The 23,394-nt window shown below is 37.2% G+C and overlaps 1 protein-coding gene and 1 pseudogene across 4 annotated transcripts; one reads left to right on the forward strand and one right to left on the reverse strand.

Annotated features, from left to right (window-relative positions):
* Positions 1-6,409: 6,409 nt before the first annotated feature.
* Positions 6,410-8,913, forward strand: LOC149007915 (F-box protein At4g18380 pseudogene; annotated as a pseudogene). Of its 3 annotated transcripts, none has more exons than XR_016175241.1 (2): positions 6,410-7,002; positions 7,242-8,913. The product of XR_016175241.1 is annotated as an F-box protein At4g18380 pseudogene, transcript variant X1 (transcript). The 3 variants fall into 3 exon arrangements; XR_016175243.1 differs by having other exon boundaries at positions 6,410-6,788; XR_016175242.1 differs by having other exon boundaries at positions 6,410-6,783.
* A 2,577-nt stretch (positions 8,914-11,490) lies between these two features.
* On the reverse strand, positions 11,491-23,319 carry LOC149007916 (Chaperone DnaJ-domain superfamily protein). Its single transcript, XM_089165267.1, has 3 exons — positions 22,612-23,319; positions 14,253-14,322; positions 11,491-12,367 (listed from the first exon to the last, which is right to left on the reverse strand). Exons 1-3 carry the CDS (start codon positions 23,010-23,012, stop codon positions 12,305-12,307), a joined length of 534 nt encoding a protein of 177 aa, XP_089021393.1. The 5' UTR covers positions 23,013-23,319; the 3' UTR covers positions 11,491-12,304.
* Positions 23,320-23,394: the final 75 nt, after the last annotated feature.

Consider the following 23,394-nt stretch of genomic DNA (forward strand, 5'->3'; position numbering starts at 1 on the left):
TTGTCATCGAAGAGGCATCGCTCATCATGACATTAAGCCGGACAATGTACTCTTTGACGATCAGAATTTGTTGAAGCTAGATGATTTTGGATCTGCTGAGATCTTTCACGAGAAAGTATATGTTGTGCCTAAGGTGCTATCCAGGAGGGATTATAGTGAGCAAGTGGATGGTTGGAGTGCCAGAGTTATCTTGTATACAATGTTGGCTGGAATCTTTCCTTTTTATGGTGACTTGATGGCTGATATGTTCACGGCGGCGCTTCGAGGGAATCTCCGATTTCCAACTCGGATCTTCCATTCCATGTCTGCAATAGCGAATGATGGCAATTCAAAACTGAGCTTCAGCCCAATTTGCCTTGATTATTTTCCATTCCGTGTCTGCAATATCTATTGTATGTATGACAGTTTGGTCAATTTTATCTCCTTAGTTTGGATGTTTTCAATCAAACCTTGTGTTTTCATGCATCTATCTTCTTGGTGTGTTTCTATATTCCTTTCTAAGTTCAATGAATGAAGTTTTTACCCCCCCCCCCCCCCAAAAAAAAAAAATGTAAATGATATGTTATCATTTTTTTATGGTAAGAATGAAATAATCCATTTTCATATCTCCTTGGTGTGAGAAGGGAGATTTTTTCAAATTGGCAGCATAAGATTTGCCTCTTCCTATAGGGGAGAGAGGAGACAACCTAATATCACATAATGGATGGGGTCTCATAAGCATGGATCCTTAGGTACCCTCGGAGCTGATGGAACTGGTTGAGTTAGTCAGCATATATAAAAATTCAAATAAACCTTCACTCTTTCTTAGATATAAATATGTAACTATTCTTTAGTCCCTAGATTAATCCAAAGGGAGTTTTTTATTTTTTTTTTATTTTTATTTTTTTTTAAATCAATGTAAAATTATATTAGACTCTCTAGAGGAGTACTATTGAGACTAAAAATAAGATTTGCCCAAAGTGAGTCAAATAATTTTGGTGGAAGAATGACTAGGGAAAAGGAATCCATTGGGTTAATTGGAATACTCTTTGTAACACTAAGAGGGAAGGGGGTTTGGGTTTTAGAAACATGCACTGTTTTAACAAAGAGCACTTCTCGCTAAATAGTGTTGGAGATTGATGCAACACCATCATTCACTTTGGGCCCAAACAATGACGGCAAAGTATCTTAAGAACACATCCATTCTTGATGTGCGTACCCCCAGAAATTACTCTTGGGGTTGGAGAAGCATGCTTATTGGTAGAGATGTCTTAAAACTGGGTTTTTAAAAAAATTGGTAATGGACTGAATACTCAAATATACAAGGATCCTTGATAGCCTACCTTACCCCTTAAGAGTATTCCAGCTCCCCAGTTTTGTATGGACCTCATTTAGTATCAAACTTATTTGATTGGCTTTCATATAAATGTAAAGTTACCCCTATTGCAATAGACTTCATTCACAACACTTGAAATTGATGCCATTCTTGATGTTCCAATCCTTTTCCCAACACTGAGATACTTGGGTTTGGGGGAAAACATCACAGGGGATTTTCATAGTTAGGTCCGCATATCATCTTTGTTTGGCCATGTCAAATATGCAAGGGAATGTGACATCATCTTCTAGTACACACCATGGATTGAAAGAAACATCCACTCTTGATTGGATAGACTTTGTTCATACCTATTTTAGGTCTCATGGTGATTTAAGTACTGCAGATGTAGTTTCGAGCACCATGTGTTGGTCTATTTGGAAAGCCAGAAATTCTACAATTTCTAATGGTTATATGCCTTCAATAGCATCCATTTTTTTTTATGCTTTTCATTGTTTAAATGCTGAAATTATTTCCTGGTGTAACAAGTTACCTGAGGCAAGCTTATAATCATTTCCCATAAATTTAGTTCATAGGGGAGGGGGGGGGGGGTTTCACCATTTATTTACTGATGGATCTTGGAACAAAAATGACAAAAGCTAGTTGTGGAGTTCTCATATGGGACCCAATGATATGCTTTTAGTGGCTCATTCAAAGGCGGGAAGAAGGCGTTCAACTACTTGAAGTGGAGGCTATTGGTGATGGTTTACTACTAGTCAGGACTGCTCTGTTATCCAGAATTTTGGTAATCTCAAACTGTCAACAATCTATTCTTGCTCTTCTAGGGCAACCCAACTCACTTGACTTGGGTGTGTTTAAGCTTGATTCAAGAGATCAAAAACTTAACCTTTTGTTTTGATTGTGTGTTGTTTCATTTTGTTAACCAAACTTCAACTCATTTGACTCGTGGTGTTAAAATGTGTATCTTAAATAGGGTCTGGTGGCATGTACCACCATTTTTTGTTGTGAACTCTTCACTTCTTTCCTCCCGGACTATGATTCTGGAGAGTTTAATATAAGTTTTTGTTTGTCCAAAAAAAAAGAGGGGTTTGCAAACAAGGGGGTTGGATAGAATCACCAAACCCAAGACAAAGAGAACTTCTTAGATCCTTTTGCTAGATAGTCTTCGAAGTAATTAAGAGACCCACTAACATGTTTAAAATAAACAAACTCAATAGATAAATAAAGTCTTAAAATCTCTCCAACAAGACACTGAGTTAGCCAATCTAATGAATTAACTTAGTCATTTAGGTCCAAAACCGCAGCCAGACAATCCAAGTGCATTGCTGCAAGAGGGATGGAGAGAGAGAGTTAGCAAGTTGGAGAGCTTCCTTGATAGCCTCAAATTCCATAATTATTGCTGACTGACCAAAAGGTACCACCACCTTTGCCGCAATGAATTGCCCGCTGGTGTCCCATATAATGTAACTCCTCCTGAGCTTCTTTGATTGATTATCCCAAGTTGTGTCCGTGTATGCATTGTAGTAGCTCAACAGTTGGGAATGATCTATTGAAGAGCCTGCTGGTTGATGAGAAGAGGGAGGCCCAATGGGATCCACTTGAAGAAGATGCATATCATTTAATATTTTATTCAACCAAAACAATAAATTTTATAAAATAGGAATAACACCAATAAGCGAGAATCTATTTTTATCAAACCAGATCACCCAACAAAGTGAGCTCCAAACGGAGTATACAAACTTATTGATTTGAATCATGAAACCGAGAATCAATAAAATCCATCAAGTCATTAATGCGTTACCAATGAACTCGTTAGTGTCAATTCTCAAGGATGATGCTCTTCAATAATTCCTAGCATGCTCACAATGAAATAGAACACAATGAAGTTGTTTCAACCTGTGATGAACACATCAAATACAAAGGGTGTTGGGATTTCGTGTCTTGTATTCTGTGTGCCATATAATTAAAGTTTTTGTTGCCTTTTAATTGAAACAGAGTTTAAGTCAATTATTAGTACTGATTTAAAAATTTTATTATATTAGGATTAGGGTTTTTGATTTCCTTATAAATAGTCTCTGTGGGATAGCCTAGGTAATAAGGCAAGCAAATGGTAGCGCTTTGTAAGGTGTGAGAGTGGTATGAGGTTTTTTGAGATAGTGGAACTTCTTTTCTCTCTGATAGACGTAGGTAAGGTTTTGTCGAACCATATTAAATTCCTCATATATGTTTTGCTTGCAATCTTCTTTGTTCGTGGTTGTGCATTCATATCTCCAACAATATGATGTGACAACTATTTCTTTCAAACAAAATTTTCTATGTGGACATTGGAGCATGACCAGCGCCCTCCACAGAAAGATTATGATCTTGGAAAGAGTGTTAGCCTTTTAAATTATGTCCCAAGTTCTTGAACCCAAGGAGGAAGATTGACCCACTTGGATTGAAGACGTTGAGTGAGACAAGTAATAAACTAATTCAACATTAAATGATCCATTCTTTATTGCCTTCCATACTCAACTATCCTTAGAGTCCAAGGACCCATTCAAGTGGAACAAGGAATTTAGTAATGGAAGGGGTTCCATTCCTTTTTTTCCAATCAATGAGCTCATGAACCCAAGAGGGATTATTGTTTGCTAGCCCCTGGGTGGGGGATAAGAGAGAGAAACTTAGAATCCAAGGGTCTCTATAAATATCAGTGTTAAAACCCATTACCCATTATTTTTCGAAAAAGACCTAACATGAAGACATCCCTGGTAACTATGATGCTTCTCCAACCCCATTAAACTCCATTCGGAATTGGGGACATTGAGGGCATCCCTACAGCCATAATGCTTATGAAGAAAGATTACTTATCACCCTCAGCTATTCGTAATCTTTTACATAGGTAACAAAATCGAGGAGGTCTAAGGTTTGAGCCCTTCCGATCTCCTGAGTTTATGGCCCCAATCCTTATGACTGAGTTGATGTTTACCAAAAAATCAGAATTGAAGAAGAATTAAACTTACATTTTATTTCAAAACAAGGCTATGGTTAAGTGGGCATGATTCCAAATCTGATAGTTACATGAAAGTGAAAGAAAAGCATGGAGCCTGCCCTGTCTAACACTTTTAAGTGAAAATTCTTCAATTATTCAAACTCTCCCATCTACTCATACACCAAACTAGCATTCGAGTGGTTTCTTGATTATACTTGATAAGAGAGGAACTGGGTTGGTTAGGGATTCTGGTGCAACAAATACTTCCAAAAATAATAGAACCCAGATCATAATTTGGACTTTGAAGAACTCAAATCTTATTTTGGAAAAGGAAATTTTGACTTTATAATCCTTGATCATCATTTTGATAAAATTTTTGAACAAGATCAATAAATAGGTTTTGTTAGGATTGAAAAACTGAACACTTGAGTTTAGTTATAATGTGCTGGTCAAATTGGCTTCATCCACCAAAACAAGCAATTTAGAAAACAATTCTAACCTTTACTTAAAGTTATGTTTAAATACATTAATTATATTCAGATGGTTTGAAGAGAACAAACAAAATCATTAACATCTACTTTTAAACAAGATATTAAGGCAAAATTTTCTTACTTAACCCTTTTAGATGTTTTAAGCAGTTTAAAAATAAAAATTTCCTAAGCTTCAACTAATAAACATGAGGTTGAGAGCTGGGTGAACAGATTCTCTTTTAAACCATTAAATCAATAAATATATATATTCTAAAACCCAAAAGTAAGGAGTTATCAAACTTCAATGTGTCACGAGTTAAATAGAATTCATCTTATCACTAGAAAACCCATCTTTCCTCAACCCTAAACCTATATAAGAAAAGAAGAAGAAGAAAAAAAATATTTGTAGGAATTTTTATTTTTCTCCTTTGACTTGTTTAAGAATATAGAGTATAAAATTTAGATCTTATTCCTCTTTATAATGTCATATTTCGGAGAATTAGGGTTTCATGATTTCATGTTTCAAGCTTCATGATCCAAGTTATAAAAGCAATTGTTCATGTAAATTAAGAATCTCAAAACTAATCCACTTTCACTCATACTCGTTGGCAAATAGCTAGTCATGCAAGACTCCCTTCTTTACGCCTTAGGGGAGTGCTATGACAAGTTCTGGGACTCTAAGTTGAATTAAACAGCATGGAACTCATTAATATTGTCAAAACTCGATGCCTTCCAGATCAAGTCCAATTGAGATATCAGGCTTAATCTAGGATATTTTGTAAATTGATGTCTTTGTTTGTGGTATCATATTTTTAATGAGCAAAATAGTATAGTACGTAGATATGCTTTTAGGACAGTGATGGCAGCCTCCTATGTAGAACCCCCTCCCCAAGTCTTCCCCCTCTCTTGGCTTATGGGCCCCAGTTTTTGTGACTAATGTGGTAATAACCTGGGGGGGACCAATGTTGAACAATCCCTACCTAGTGGGTCTGATGTTTTAGGGTTTCAAGGCTCATCAAGATCTTAGATTTTATTTTCACCAATGATGGGTTAGTCAAGCGGTTAAAGACCTATCCTCCCACGGGGAGATCCAGGGTTTGCACGAACTCGGACAGTATATATTAGTAATTTAGTTCCCACCCCATAGTAACAAGCTACCTTTCCAAAAAAAAAATCTTAGAGGGACCATGGAACCTTTAAAGCTATTTTAATGAAGCTTTAAATTTCCATCCATCCTAGTACATGTAAAACTAGAAATAGACCAAATTGAACCCAAAAGTAACCCGATTAGAGTTGAGGGAAATACCCGGTTTAATTGGTTCTACCGGTCCGAGTTTCTTTTTCGTCAGAATATCACTCAAATGAGAAAGCTTTAAAGTGAACAGTGTGGATTAATCCACGTCTATCAATGGCTTCTACTTTGCTACACCCTCGGAGCACCCAATCAAAAACCACCAAAACAAATATCCAACAGTTATCCATCTGTCAACGTCTGCTATTCATCCTCCTATAACGTTGTTGTTATCTTCTCCCACGTAAGACGTCTTCAAGAGTTGACGTTCCACGTCACACACTTGACGGTGCCGTTATCTTCTGTCTGAAGCGAGTATAAAAGTACAGAAACTGTGAAGACACAGAGAGATAAATAGAGAGAGAGAGAACGAAAGAGGTCCTTCGAGTCTTGCAAGGGTGGCTGTTAGAGAGAGAAAGTATATTTATAAGCAAAGAAAGAGAAGAGACGAAGAAGAGTAAGATTAGAGAAGAAAAGCCGCGTATGTCTCTATCGTAACAGCTTTACTCTTTTCGTTCTTGTTCACTAAAACCCTAATGTCGCTCCCGCAAAACCCTATTCTCTCGCTCTGTTTCAACGATTCTGTTATAAGAAGTTTTCGTCTTTAATTGAGAATCATTTCTGTCGGCTTTTCAAGAGTGTGGCTGAGATCCGACCATATAGCAAGTCAGCTGGGTTTCTTGATTTCCCGTCAGTCAGAAGATCGGCGAAGAACAAGGGATTTTTCTCCACAATCTGGGTAAAGTGCGTTTTTATTGCATTTATTGTGATTTCCTGATTTCTTTTTTCAGATGGAAGAATCTCGTCTTTTTTTCTGATTCTGTCGTCAAAGTTGTGGTCTTTTAACGGTGTTCTAGTGTTGCTGATTGGTGATTTGGAGGTTTTCTTGATGCATTCGAAGGTTCTTTCTATTGTGTTCGAGGGATTTGTCGCTGAAGCTACTCGGGTTCTGTGCGTGGTGCGTGTAGATCACGGGGTATTTTTGGGGATTAGGGATTTCGACTTTCTGATTGATCGTTGACGAATGGGGTTTTCCGTAAAAGGATCTTAGACTTTTGGGTCTTTATTGATAATCGGATTTAGAAATTTCTCGATGGCATTTCTCTGCTTTTAAAAGCTAGCAGTATTGATGCCGTTATGATCGCGAGATCTTTATTTTGTCTCTTAATTCAGGTTTCCTCCTTCATTTGCTTTTAGATAATCAAGATTCAAGCCTTTTCCTGCAAATAAGAGCTACTCAGTTGCCGGACTGGATTTTCAAAATCTGCATTTCTGGTCGTTTTGGTCTCTGATTCGTCATTCTTATCAATCTTCAAAGATTTTGCTTGCATTCCTTGTCAAAATCTGAGATTGCTGAAGAGAATGCAGTCTAAAACCCGAGTCTGTGATGCTGAAATATACTCATGCGATTTTGATCAAATTCCGGATTCGCTTGTCCTCATAATCCTTAACAAGCTTGCTGACATAAGATCTCTTGGCCGCTGCTCTGCAGTCTGTAAGCGGTTGAACTCCCTTGTGCCTCTAGTTCAAGATGTCTACATCAAGATTGACGAGGTTGTAACCATCAATGGTGATAATGATGAGAGTCCATACTGTTCTTCCCATAAACCTCGTAACGTTATCTCCAATATTCTCAAGTACATGTTCTTTAGCCTCATCAAACCTTTCCACAATATCCGCAACAGCAACAACACGAACAAAACACTTCTTCCACAAGTATCTCAAAGCACCCTTGATCAAGTCCTAAAGAATTTTCATTACATCCAAAACCTATGGATTGAATTGCCAGCCGCAGATGTTTGTACTGAAGATGGAGTTGTTCTAAAATGGAAAGCCGAATTTGGAAGCACTTTGCAGAACTGTGTTATTTTAGGTGGTACCCAGACAGATTTGAAGCCTGTTACAGAACAAGGATTGGTTGAAGACAGTGGCATACCCGAATCATTTTACACAAATGGGGGTTTGAAATTGCGTGTTGTGTGGACGATTAGTTCTCTGATTGCTGCTTCGACGAGGCATTATGTATTGGAACCGATAATAAGAGACCATCCAACACTGAAGACTGTTGTTTTCACGGATGCTGATGGACAGGGTACTCTGAGCATGAGTGGCGAACAATTGAAGGAGTTCAAAGAGAAGCCTTTGGCTGCTTCAGCATCTTCAAAACGAACCCAAGTTCCGGCTTCAAACATGAAGTTGAGATATGCTTCATATTTGGAGCTCCCAGAAGGAATTGGAATGCAAGGGGCAACGTTGGTGGCCATCAAGCCATCGGGAGAGGGCAGCGGCTCAAGCAAGAAGGAGGTGGAGGCATTTGTTTCTGGAGCATTTGAGGGGCCCTTCATGGCAGCTGTAAAGACATTGGTGAAACGGAGAACATACCTTTTGGAGATGAATGGATTCTAGGCTTATCTCAAATGCTCCAACATTCAGAGTTTGGTTTCTATACTCTGGTCTAGAAGCTCAAAATTAAGTCAGAATCTTCATCATGTCTCCAATCATCTGTAATTCTGTTATTGAAAATGAAAATCCAGTATTTTCTGGGGAAGAGTCTTATTTGCTGCGATATTATGTGTGTCCCAGGCTCCCGGCTCCCCTCTGTAGTGGTTGTCTTTCTGGTTCTGTTGCTATGTACAGTGAGAAAGTTTGATTGTATTTGTTTGTACACCATTCTAATCAATATGAGTTCTGTTTCGAGAAAAGCAATCAAATTTCCTTTGTTCATTTGCCATATAAAATCATCGATGACTCTTGGTTTTTCATTTTTTAAATTGTATTTTTGCATCTGTTGGTGGCTGATAAGGCCTGGGATCTTTCATCTTACTGATTGAGTTTTGGTTGATATGTCTCTGTTCTTAAAGCCAGTTCCTCAAGTATGAGAGTTTTTCTTCCTCATCCCAGTAATTATTTGCTCTGTGAAATTTATTTGACCAAAATCAAGGTGGATCTTGATTGTTGATCAGAATAGGTACTACTAAGGTTTCGTTTGATGTTTTGGTTTGGGTGCGGCAGGGTGATGTAGTTTGTTGTGTTGGAAAGGATGGAAGCTTAGAACTGCAATTCATATCACCCACCTACCTTCAGTGGAGAGTTAGGTCTGCCTTTGTGGTAGTTACTATTCTGAACATGTCAACCACCTTCCGCTGATTATTCTGGGTGATGGGATAAATCGTAATTGAACCCAAGAGAGAAAGACTTAACTTCTCATGAACTGCTTTCTGCTTTTTCGCTTGTGACAAGATGCATCTCTGCCAGCAGGTAGCTTGTTTTACAAGGATGTATTAGCAAGATTTTGACATTGCCTAATGACTGTCTTGAACCATCTTATTCTTGAGCATCAGATCACAGGATGGATTAAACCTGTCCATAGATTCCTTTTTTTTTAATGAACCTCACCAAAACTCACCTCTTCTCTACCACCAGAATAAAGTGTATCTGAACAGAACTCCTGCCTTTTTTGTGTGCCTGAAACTTACCTTCTTCAGGGGTCACCCAGTGGGTGGGTGACAATCCAAGTCATTTGATCTTAAGTATGCATTTAATAATAGATGTCTATTGCAGTTTCTGTTACAGGGGGGAGGGTAAATGGGGACCAAGGGAATGGTGGATGGGGTTAGACTAGAATTTGTGAACTTACAAAAATCAACAAGAACGGGACCAGCTGAAGTTAGAAAATGACATTTTACCCCTTCAAATGGGTTTATCAATGAGTGGATTCAAGCATTACCATTTTTACTGCTACCAAAGTTGGTTCAACAGCTGTGGGTGCTTCCTTTATCATTGTGGGGGTGAATGTTAGTTCAGTTTCACTTTGTTGTTGGGTTCTGGATTTTTGGTCATATAAGTCAGTAATCTGTTCAACTGATGTGGTTATTTGGATAATTTGGTCTTATTTTCTTTAATAGTTTGTTATATTCTGTTTGATTAGTTCAACTCTGTTTGTAATCTGGAACAGAATGAGAGAAACAGTAAAACAGAAGTCTACCCAGCAGCCCCATTTAAATTTAGATGTGCCATAAGACTCCATTAACTGATACAGCATCCAGGAAGATTGTCATGAACCAACACTACTGGATTCTGTTCAGAATGATTGAAAAGAACAATATTACAGTTAACTCTGTGACTGTCCAGTCTACGCAGAAGCTGTGATGATTGAAAAATATCAAGGGGGAAGATCTCCAACCAGCTTTATAGCCAAGTTTAGGGGAATAGCATTTGCTAGGACACAAACAGTGTCAGGGTTAATGAAGCTGGTTCCACTTCCAACATGCTGTACAAGGGTAACTTGAATTCACCTGGACCCACTATGAATTTTTGAGTAAGGTATGGCCAGTGTTAACCTTCCTGCCACACAACTTATTCCAAGCATTTATAACCAATGCTTCCACCTTACCAGTTACCAATCCACCTTCAAACTGTTCTCAAGTCTAAACCTTCTAAATAATATCTCGCCAAACTTTGAAGAAATTGATGCTCTGCATTTTGCAGAAGTTTCAGGAGTTTTTAATGCAAGTGTCGGCAATCAACACTGGGGCATTCTGCAGGAAAATGTTATAGCCATTAACACGAGAAGAGCAGTTTGAAAAAGACTGTTCAGGTTGAGTCAAGTCAATGCTTGTGATATTTCATAGGAAGTACTCAGGATCAGAAAAGGCCACTGAGCAGTGCTGTAAAACTCAGCATGAACTCATCTCTCATGCAAAGAACCCAAGGTGAACATAAATTCATGTGAAGTACTAACAACGTGATTTTGCTTGGGTGCTGCATATAATCTCGGCCGCTCGTAATTTCGTGCGTTGCAGGTGATGCACATTAATTATGCAGCACCCAAGCACGACCCCTAACTAGGCTGGTCCATATAGAAAATGGGCTCAAGAGATTCATTTTTACCACCTAGTTTTCTTACCAATTAATGCGCAGCACAGAATGCCTATTGTGTAGGCAGCTCTGTGCTGTGCATTAATTGTGCAGCACCCAAACAACCCAAACAAAACTCTTTCTTACCCACTGTGTGTTTCCTGCAATAATTCTTGACAGACAAGATAACGGAGAGCATACCCACGCAAAAAGATCATTGTAGTTCTCAGGTAATCTCATCTTTATCTGAAATTTGGTGACTAGCAAACTTCCAGTGGGAATGAGAAGTGTGGAGATCTAGCATTCATTTCTTTTGGTTTGTTTTTGTTTTGTTTTGTTTTAAAGGAGTGAGATTTACAATTGAGAAGTGAAATGGGTATGCTAGCACCTCATATTTCAATTTCTCCTTCCTTTTAAAATGACTCCTTTACCTTAAAAGGAAAGAAGAGAGAGGAGGAGAGACAATTATAGGCTAGTACACCTAGCCTTTTTCCATTATCTAACTAACACAATCTCAGCAATGGAAGACACAAAGGGAATCTCTCAGAAGGCCACTCGACATTGGTTTTGTTTTTTTGACAGATCAAATCATTGGATCTCATTCCTAGTACAATCAAAGAAGTAAATTGAAAATGAGTTTCAGTTCCCATATTTGAAGACATAAAAGAAGTCCTCATCACTAGAAACAGAGGTCCAGCTTCATGTGACTGAAAAACTGAAAAGCAGGCAAATCACAAATAACGTTACCTATAAAGTGATTAGAAAAGATCTTAGTTTCAAGAATAAAATCCACAATTCGCTAAGATTATATCATCTTGTGAAGCTGCTTTTTCAGAAGAAAGGAGAATCACTAATAACATAAGGAAGGCTAAGAAAGATTATTTGTTTCAAGTTAAATGTGGAGGTTTACAACAGATGGGTGTAGAGCTTCATTTTTGGAAGAATAAAGGGCCCCAAATCACAAAATCTTAGGCTGATAGAACCTCATTAAGGGGGAAAAAAAGGACAACTGTATCGGCCCCAGAATTTCTCTTTCTGTATCTTCCATCAGAGATGTCAAGCTATCGAGCTTTAGCAAGTTTTACATCCCCTCAGCCCTTTTTCTATTTCCTTTTGGGTTGCCAAATTGGAAGGAGGTTTATGGGTTGATAGAAACTGAACATACCCAGAAGATGACCAAAGAAGCAGTGTTGCACAATAGAATGGAGAAACAGAGTCTCCTAACATGAGTATGGTTTTAGTCTTACAATTACTGCTGTTGATACTGTAATATATACATCAGGATATATTTTGTTGTAAAGATACAATGATTTCCTTCACCAGATTGAAAAAATATTAGTGTAATTCGACAGTCAATTTACACTCTTTGAGTACAAAAATACCAGAAACATGGCTGAGGTGTTTCACGTCTTCTTTTCCTGCTTTTTGATCTTCTCAATGGATTCAATAGCTTCTTCAAATGATTTCTGCAGGGATCATTCATTAAAAACAGTAAAACTTCTTTCTCAGTCAGATACATCAATTTGAAGTCCTACATAGTTAGTTCAATGAAAATTTTGGAGCAAGTTTTTCTTCGGCTAGAATCAGTAGAAGAATATACAAGGGATGACATTACTCATTCACCAAAATGTTGTTCATGCGTAATCAAAACATAGTTCAACAGATCATGTAACAGAAGACGAATTAATTCTTCATGAATCATGACAAAATAACAAAAGCTGTTATATATAAAGATAAAATAGCTGAATAACTAGAACAATTAACCTCTCAAGTCTCAACGGAATTGCTTGAAATAGTGGTTAACAAGTTTCTTATGCTAAAAGAGAGATCACTTCTAAACTTCTAATAACTTTATTCAGCCCTCAATTTTAGGGCAGAATCTTCCCATGCCTTCAACCAGAAGTCTTTCCATTGAGTCCAAACTTTTCAAGGCTAACAACTAAAGTTGGCCTCTCTTAGTTTTCCAACGATTCTGGTTACTCTGTAGACTTTTTCAAAAATTACTCTCCTTGGAGTAAATATGGAGATGTCGGACTAGTTTGGTAATTTGATCATGGATAGATGATGATGCGGACATTTCCACCAATTTTGGGCTGCATCTGAAATGCCATATCACATGTGGCTGCTAGTCAGTGCTCAATGGAAAGGGTTCTGGAACCTAGAAAGACATAAAACTCTTCTGCAAAATATAGCAAATATAATAATGAAGTGTTAACTTGTTATTATGACATTTATGTCACTCCCTGACACTGTAAAAATTGTATTAATTTCATCACTGATACATTAGTTTGTGAAGGAAGACTTATCGCTTCACCTGTGAATGAATCACTGATCCATTTGATAAAAAAAAAGTACTGTGGCGGTATGGAAGGGAGAATTCGTCTTAAATCCAGAGTAGGGGGCCTATGTCAAGTGGTGATGAGTCATTTAGTTTACTTAGTGTTTGAGTATAATCAACCTACGTAGTTTTCTAGATACCCAAAACAGAATCACCTTCCCTAGCTACAAACTACAGAAGAATGATGTGGATATCCTCAAGAGTTTTAGAGAATTTGAAAGTTGAAACCCACCTTCATTTTCATTTCAAAATCCAAATCCCTCTACAAACATTACATGAATCCGAGCAGAAGAAGTGTCAAGACAAAAACTTCAGGAAATTGAAAATGATAGCCTAGTCATTGAGGATGGATAATTTGCACCATGAATCTGTTGAATTTGTAAGAGAACCTATACAGACAACCTTCATTGACATTTTGTACACTTGTGAAGGGTATACTTCAGTACATTCTCAAGCAAAATATAATTTGGAAAATGTGTTCCTCAAACTATATACAGAACGACAGAAACCCCTTGACAATAGATTATCCAAATAGAATCTCCTTAGTTAATGATGGACGACAACAAATATTGTGTGCCGAATTTGCCTAAGCTGTATGATGCTGAACAGAGAATCATATTCGTATTTAAGAACTTATTCAAGTTGACAGCATTTAGTTTTGATTTACATAGGATAATCCTGGACTTATTGAACTGATTAATTAACACAAGTTCAAAAAAAGCTACCCAAGTAATGAATGCCTTACAGCATCTGACACTTAGTGAAGTAGTATTGCTAGATAACCATATATTTAGGAACACCCAAAAAAAATAAAGGCTTTCTATCTTGGACGAACAAAATGGTCCCCAACACAACACAACTATGCAATACATGGTGGGTCAGAAGGCTATGCAAGTTGTATTAGAGGCTGTTGTATGTGCACTGTGACCAATTATGAAGAAAGAAATGGAACAGTAAACCGTTGGAAGTGATTGATAGATTTTGTAACAGAAGAATATAGATTAATGTCTTACCCCAGAATTTTGCATTTTCCAAAGGGCATCCCCACTCCTTGATATGAGAACGCTGGCCCCTAATATAGTACTGCAGAATAAAACTCTTCATCAGCAAATTTTCCTTTGAACTGAAAATTACTCCAGTTTCATCAAGCTTGACATATAAAAAGTCCAGAAAGCCTCATGTCGCAAATTATCCGAAGAAGTCGGCAATCCAGACTGCATCTTTATTTTATTTTTGATTTCCATGTGTACATTTTTTTTTTCTTTTTTTGGTTGCACCTACACTAAACTTAATGTGTTACAGAAGCTACTCCACTTCAAGAAGGTAGTCAACTCAACCAGCTAAGCCGATTCCAATTACATGGAGTTGGCTAACCAAACTTGGTTCTGACACTCCTTTTCTGAATTAGAGTACACATCAAGAAGATCCAATTTAAATTAGAGAAGTCAGAATAAGTACAAAGTGGAAGATTAGATTTAAATTCATTGTTGCACTAAGTGGAATAACAATAGGTATATTAAACTAAACTACATACTTCTACAATAACTAAAAAACTACTAATTATGCCTATAAAAATTCAACCAGAAGCAACTTATGCTATTAACACAAATTGAAATCTCTTCCCAGGAGGTGCTGAAGGTTTTCATGACTGTCCTATCTGCTAAAAGAACCTTCACAGGTCTGTAGACTCTGTACAATTGCCAATGAAACCAACCATTAGTGAGGTATGTTCTCAAGGATTAAAAACATGTAGGAATATTTAAAAGATAATGAGGTCAGGTCTTGTTGCAATTTCCAAGGTTGCTCCATCGGGTTTTAGTGGGGTTGGGGTTTTGGCCCCCCCGGCGTCCCCGTTTTGGGAGGTGTTTTTTTTGAAGGGGGGGGGGGGGGGGTTTTTTTTATCCCCCCTGGCCCGGGGGGTGTGGGGGGGTGTGGTTGTTTGTTTTTTTTTTTTTTTTTTTTTAAATTATTATTATTTTTTTTTTTTTTTTTTTTTTTTTTTTTTTTTTTTTTATAAAATTGGTATTTTTTTTTTTTTTTTTTTTTTTTTGTTTTTTTTTTTTTTTTTTTTTTTTTTTTTTTTTTTTTTTTATATTTATAACCCCCCCCCCCCCCCAACCAAAACAATATGTTTGTTTGGTGTTGTGTGGTGGGGTGGGGGGGGGGGGGGGTCTTTTTCATGTAATAGGATAGCTTGTCTTATTATTATGTTTTGAGGGCAATAGGGTAATTGCATACCTTATTAGAGGATATGTATTTGGGGTTTTGAGGATATCATCTCATTCGCACGATATCTCTCTCTCTCTCCTCTCTGTTTTGCTCTCTGGCGATTGCTCTCGGTCTCTGCTGGTTCTTCATCTGATGTTGAGGGTTTCGGTTAGCCCTAATGTGTTCTTGGTGATGGTTCTTTGCTCTTGTACAAAGCTGAAGCAGTGTATACTGTTTGGTGCGTGTAAAGGCTTCGATATTTGATGCTCTTGGATTCACGCAGGAGATACTTGAAGCTCTGGTTGCATCTTGATTCAGGTGTGGTTGTTCCATTGTTTCGGTTGTTATCTCTAGTCTTTGTATAGAGTTTTGTCACTGTCTAGGGCTGTAACCTTCCTCTGTTATTTGATGATTGCATATGCTTGGTGAGAGCATATCTCATCCTTGGATGTAGGTCTCTGACCGAACCAAGTAAATCTTGTCTTGTGTGTGTGTGATTCCTTCTTCCTTTCTATTGTGATTGATTATTCCGCTGCGTTAGGTTAGTTTGCTTAACAGTTTTGGCATCAGAGCTTGTTTCGATTCTTGCCTGAGTTTGTTAACTTTTGGTTAACCTTGATTATATTGTTAATTAGTGTTTCGTTAAACAGTGAATCGTGTATGCTAATTATTTGATTGATTCTTGTATCTCTATTGCTTCAATTTCTTTTACTATTAAACCCTAATTCCTGACCGAAACCCTAATCTAGGGTTTTACTCAAATTAGGTTGGGGCTTTTGTTGTAATTGATTAATTGAAGTTGTTTGTGTGTAATCTCTCTTCTCTATTCATTGAAATCAATTTCTGATTTGGCAATTTGACCTGTGAAGTGGTTCGGCCATGGGGGTTTCTTGAAATTGAGTTAGGGCTTTGCATCTGTTAGCTGTTTGGATCAGTCTGCATATCATATCTCAAATTTATTGTTTGAAATTAGAATCTAATTTTGCTGATTGACTTGATAAGTGGTTCGGCTGCCTTGGTTCTTTGAAAATAAATTGGGACTTTATGCAAAATAGATTGCATATATGAAATTACTGTTTTTAGTTTGGTTTATAATCTGAAATTCAATTTGATTTGTTATTCTGATTATAGTTGTATATAAATTCTGAAATCTGATTTTCTGTTAACTTGTTACAGTTAACATTTCTTAGTAATTATTATTGAACTCTTGATTTAGATAAAACATTAGAACTCTATCCCTTGTTCTCTTGGTCTAAACCTGATATTATTATATATCATTATTTCAGTTTTTTGGATTATTTAAATTCTGAAACTTGATAGAGTTAGTAATATCTTGTGTTACTGTTTTAAGATATAATCTGATTGTATTTTCTTCATTTGTTTGTTATGGCTCCTACCCGGTATGAGTTGGAGAAATTTGATGGTAAGGGGGACTATATGGTGTGGAAGAATAGGATGCATGCTATTCTTGTACAAAACAAATGTCATAAGGCATTGAAGACTGATAAAGAACTTCCCTTGTCCATGACTGATGAAGAGAAGGAAGATATGCAAGATATGTGCTATAGCACTATCATTTTGTATTTGAGTAACACCGTAATGAGAAGGGTAAGAGAGTGTAAGACGGCTGCCAAGGTTTGGCTTAAACTTGAACAACTATATATGGCTGCTTCTATACCTAGTGTTACATTATTAAAAGAACAATTGTTTAGTTTCAAGATGGATGCTTCTAAGTCTTTAACTGATAATGTAGAAGACTTTTATAAATTGTCATGTGATTTGGCTGATTTGGATGAAGAGTTATCGATAATACCCTTGCTGTCCTATTGTTGAAATCTTTGCCTGATTCTCATGTTGGTGTCAAGAATGCTATTAAGTATGGTAGACAATCTATAACCCTTGATGATGTGATGGAAGCATTGAAAATTAGGGATATAGAATTGAAAACTGAGAGGAAGGTAAAACATGTTAGTGATGGCTTGTATGTTAACTCTGATAATAGAACCATGCATGAAACTAAGAAGAAGTTCAATAATAATAATAAGAAAAAGAAGAAGTTTGTTACAAAGAACACTAATGTTAATACAAATCAGAATTTTAATGGAAAGTCTTATAACAACAAGAGGGTCTGTTATTATTGTAAGAAGGAAGGTCACATAAGAAAGTATTGTAAAGAGAGACTTCAAAAGTTGCAAAGTGAAAATGGAAATGAGAAAATAGAGGCCACACATGTGGCTGATGTTACTAGTGATGCACTAGTGGTTTCAACTTGTAGTGATCATGATGCTTGGATCTTAGATTCAGGCTGTACCTTTCATATGACTCCTAGAAGGGAGTGGTTTATCACTTTTGAGTCCCTTAGAGGTGGTAAAGTATTAATGGGTAATGATCATGCTTGTGATGTTATGGGGATTGGATCAATAAGACTTAAATTGAATGATGGGACTGTTAGAGACTTAAAGGAGGTGAGACATGTACCTGGACTTAGGAGAAACCTGCTGTCCTTGAGTCAGCTTGATTCTAGGGGGTTTTCATACACCTCTAGGGAGGGTTCTCTTAGGGTTATGAGGGGTAGTAGTGTAATTCTAACTGCTGATTTGAAGAATGGTTTATACTTCTTAAATGGAAGTGTGGTTTTAGGGGCTGCATCAGTCTCTAGTGGGGTTCTTAGTGAGGTGGAGCTATGGCATAAGAGATTGGGTCATATAAGTAGTAAGGGACTTGGACACTTGTACAAAAGTGGTCAGATAAGTCTTAAGAAATTTAGCCCTTTGACTTTTTGTGATGTGTGTGCCATGGGTAAGCTCCATAAGACTAAATTCCCTCATTCTTCATACAAAACTTCTCATGTACTTGAATATATACATTCTGATTTGTGGGGAAGTCCACATGTACCTTTATCTCTTTCTGGTGCTCAATATTTCTTGTCTATTATTGATGATTACTCTAGAAAGACATGGCTGTATTTTCTTAGGGATAAATCAGCTATCTTTGACAAGTTCCTAGAGTGGAAAGTATTGGTTGAAAATCAAACTGAAAAGAAAATTAAGAGACTTAGAACTGATAATGGTCTTGAATTTGTGAATGAAAAGTTTCTGATTTTTTGTAAGGAACATGGTATTACTAGACATAGAACATGCACCTATACTCCTCAGCAGAATGGAGTGGCTGAGAGGATGAATAGGACAATCATGGATAGGGTTAGATGCATGTTGATTGAATCTGGCCTAAGTAAGAAATTCTGGGCTGAAGCTGCTAGTACAGCTTGTTATGTCATTAATAAGTCTCCTTGTTCCTCTGTTGATTTTGAAACACCTGATTTTAGGTGGAGTAAAGTGCATACTGATTACAATTTGTTGAAACCTTTTGGTTGTGTTTGTTTTGTTCATCAAAACAAGGGTAAACTTGACCCTAGGGGTAGGAAGTGTATCTTCCTAGGGTATCCTTTAGGAGTTAAAGGATATAGGCTTTGGTGTTTACAAGATAAGAAAATTGTAATTAGTAGAGATGTTAAATTCAATGAACTTGAATTTCTGAAAATTGATTCATCTAGTGTTAGACCTAACTCCAATGATCTAGACAAGGCTATATTTGAGGTGGAGTTAGGGGATAAGTCTAAAACTGTTGTTGATGAATCTGATCCTATGATTGAGGATGATGATTTGGAAGTTGGAAGTGATTCTTTTGATGTTAAAGAAGAGCTTAAAGATGAGGATCCTTTAGATGGTTATTTGTTGGCAAGAGATAGGTCTAGAAGAGAGATAAAGAGACCTTCTAGGTATGCTAATATGTGTGAATCTAATGGTGGTCCAAATCTGATTTCTTATGCTTTAAATGTAGCTGACCAGCTTGAGGGAAGTGAGCCTAGAATCTATAAAGAGTCTCTTGGATGTGGGGACAGCAAGCTTTGGCTTGTTGCCATGAAAGATGAGATGGAATCTTTAATGAAAAATCAGACTTGGACTCTTGTAGATAGACCCAAAGGAAAGAAACTAATTGGTTGTAAGTGGGTTTATAAATTTAAGGCTGGTATTCCTGGTGTTGAGCAACCTAGATATAAGGCAAGACTAGTAGCTAAGGGGTATTCCCAAGTTGAGGGAATTGATTATAATGAAGTGTTTTCACCTGTTGTGAAACATACTTCTATTAGAGTGCTTCTTGCCCTAGCTGCTCTCTTTGATCTTGAACTTGAACAATTAGATGTGAAAACTGCATTCTTGAATGGTAAGTTAGATGAGCATATTTATATGGTTCAGCCTGAGGGTTTTGTTTTGAAGGGGAGTGAGACAAAGGTCTGTTTATTGTTAAGGTTATTATATGGCTTGAAACAATCTCCTAGGCAATGGTATAAAAGGTTTGATGAATTCATGCTTAAGAATGGTTATAAGAGAAGCTCCTATGATAGTTGCATTTATTATTGTGAGTTTAGCACTAATTCTTTCATTTATCTTTTACTTTATGTTGATGACATGCTTATTGCATCAAAGGATAAATCTCAGATTTGTAAGCTTAAGTCTATGTTGAAATCTGAGTTTGAAATGAAAGATTTAGGGGCTGCTAAAAGGATTCTTGGCATTGATATTCATAGAGATAGGCCTAGTGGTGTTTTGATCTTGTCTCAGGTTGGATATATTCATAAACTTGTTAACAAGTTTGGACATGATAATATTAGGACTGTTAATACTCCTCTTGGTGCTCATTTTAAGCTTAGAATGGATTCTATTGCTGCTGTAACTAATAGACCATATCAAGAATGTTGGTAGTCTCATGTATTATATGGTTTGTTGTAGGTCTGATATTGCTTATGCTGTTGGTCTTGTTTGTAGATACATGAGTAGGCCATGTGATTCACATTGGGATGCAGTTATGTGGTTGTTGAGATATCTGAAAAATTCTGCATCTTATAAAATTGTTCATGATAACTCTTGTGTTGATAAGTTAGACATTGTTGGATATTGTGACTCAGATTTTGCCTCTGATTTAGATAAGAGAAGGTCCATTACTGGATACTTATTTACTCTTGGTGGGAATCTAGTGAGTTGGAAGTCCACCCTTCAACATGTGGTGGCTCTTTCAACCACTGAGGCTGAGTACATTGCTTTGTCTGAGGCTGTGAAGGAATGCATGTGGCTTAAGAGGCTTCTAGGGGAGCTTGGTTTTCATGACTTGCATTCTCTAGTTTATTGTGATTCTCAGAGTGCTTTGTGTCTTGCTAGGAACAGTGTGTTTCATGAAAGAACAAAGCATGTTGATGTAAAGTTACATTTTATTAGGGATATTATTGCTAAGGGTTTAGTTGATGTGTGTAAGATTGATACTTCTATTAATCCTGCAGATATCATGACTAAGGTTGTACCTGTTAATAAGTTTAAATCTGCCTTAAACTCATTGAAACTGTTATCCCTATAAATTGTTTTTTACATTGTTTTATATATTTTATTTGATGGGTTGTGTTCTCTCAGGTATATGCATCGGCAAAATGACAGAGTCAAGGTGGAGAATGTAATATGTAACAGGGGTTAGCAAGGGCAGTATGGTCTTTTTCATGTAATAGGATAGCTTGTCTTATTATTATGTTTTGAGGGCAATAGGGTAATTGCATACCTTATTAGAGGATATGTATTTGGGGTTTTGAGGATATCATCTCATTCGCACGATATCTCTCTCTCTCCTCTCTGTTTTGCTCTCTGGCGATTGCTCTCGGTCTCTGCTGGTTCTTCATCTGCTGTTGAGGGTTTCGGTTAGCCCTAATGTGTTCTTGGTGATGGTTCTTTGCTCTTGTACAAAGCTGAAGCAGTGTATACTGTTTGGTGCGTGTAAAGGCTTCGATATTTGATGCTCTTGGATTCACGCAAGAGATACTTGAAGCTCTGGTTGCATCTTGATTCAGGTGTGGTTGTTCCATTGTTTCGGTTGTTATCTCTAGTCTTTGTATAGAGTTTTGTCACTGTCTAGGGCTGTAACCTTCCTCTGTTATTTGATGATTGCATATGCTTGGTGAGAGCATATCTCATCCTTGGATGTAGGTCTCTGACCGAACCAAGTAAATCTTGTCTTGTGTGTGTGTGATTCCTTCTTCCTTTCTATTGTGATTGATTATTCCGCTGCGTTAGGTTAGTTTGCTTAACAAGAACCCCAACAGGGAAAACCCTATTATCACAGTTTTCTTCTCTTTCAGTACAGGTAACACTAGTCTCTATCCTAACTCTCATGCATGCTTAGCATAGTCCTAGCATTGGATTTATAAGAGTTGTGAAAAAATATCATTTTGTAGCAAAAGCTAAAGCAGTTTGTAATTGTAAACTTCTTATGGATTATCTTCCATTTGATTCAAAAAGCTGCACTCCATATTAATGACAGATTTCCCTAAGTGTTATTATGTGCCATGGTGCCAATCACTAGCAGTAAAAGACATAGTATGGTTATTTTAAATAGAGAAAGGCATCTGAAAGCTGAGTATGCCCATTGCTTAACTTTAGAGAGGTAGGGATCATTCTTTACCAAATCTTAGTCCACCAACTGATCAAGTGTGGCTTGATGCTAGTGCCACACCTATATAGTATCAACAATGCGATTATAAACATATAGTACATGCAGAGGGGAAGTCTCGATCTAATGTATCATGCCTATGAGAAAATCTATCTTCTTTACCATCTAAAGATAAAAGTTATAGTGTTGGATCTTAAGAGTGACTGTTACAGTGAAGAAGATGGTTTAGATATGGTAGTTTGAGAGCTATACTCATGGTAATTCGGGTTTTTAATTATGATTCTGTAACCATAAATTTTACCAAAGAAAGTAATTAAACCTTTTAAAATAGAGCCCTCAGCCTATACTACTAAAACCACCTAATTTGTTGAAAAGAGAAGTAAAATTGAGTTAGACAGTTGCTTCTGGAAATTAGTAGAAAATTTCCATTTCCCATCTAAAAACAGACTTATCTTGCCAGATAAGCCTAAATTCCCTTGTAATGTCCTTCAGAAATTCCTATGTTGCTTGCAGAAACGTCAAATAAATATAGTGAAAATACATAACCAAAAGAATTCAGAAAAAAGGAAAAGACTGAACAGAAAACACCCCTGAAACTAGTGTTCTGGACCTATGAATCTAATGCAAATTGTGTAAAGCAAAGCAACGAAAAAAATTAACTGATAGAGGAATTACCTCGCAAATGCAAGATTCAGCAGAAACCCACGACTAGTCAGAAACCGAAAAGCCATATCCATGTCGAAGAACCCTCTAGCTTCATTCGAAGCATAGCTTCGTCTGTATCTGGGTTGGTAACTATTCCTATCAGAATAACCATAACCATAACCACCAGCAAATCCACCTCCGGCATTTGAGGAACCGAACCCCCTATTATAGTCAGCACGCTTTCTGTCGTCAATCAGAACCTCGTAAGCCTCTGCAACCTGCTTGAATTTGAGCGCCGCCCCATCTCTGACAGCTTTTGATGACATTGAATGCATGTCGGGATGAAACTTAAGGGCCAGTTTCCTGAATGCTTCCTTGATTTCTGTTTTTGTTGCATTACGGCTAAGCCCAAGAGCTTTGTAGTGATCCATTGATGGAAATCGAAAGGGGTTTTGCACAGAATCAGAAACCCAGAAAAGAACATTCAATAATTAATGTTTGCGATTGCTGATAATCATGTTTCTGCTAGAATTGAGACCCAAAATTGATACTTTTTCCCGTATCTTCATGTACAATTGAACAGAGGAATAATCGTCTATTTGATTAACAACAAAGCAGAAAAACAATAGATGAGTTTTGTTTTGGTGTAATGAACAAAGAACCAAAGAGAAAGCACCCGCTTTATTGGTGATGCGTGGAGCTTCTCTGCGGAATTACGTGTTTGATTCACGAACAGGAAAAGAGACACGCAGAGGGAGAAGCCGTTCCTAGTCAGGAACTCAGGATTCTAGGGGTGCAAGTTGGCCCGTTGAA

The sequence above is a fragment of the Hakea prostrata genome, chromosome 8, assembly GCF_041222555.1.
Source record: "Hakea prostrata isolate BN-2017 chromosome 8, UWA_Hpros_2, whole genome shotgun sequence".
NCBI lineage: Eukaryota > Viridiplantae > Streptophyta > Magnoliopsida > Proteales > Proteaceae > Hakea > Hakea prostrata.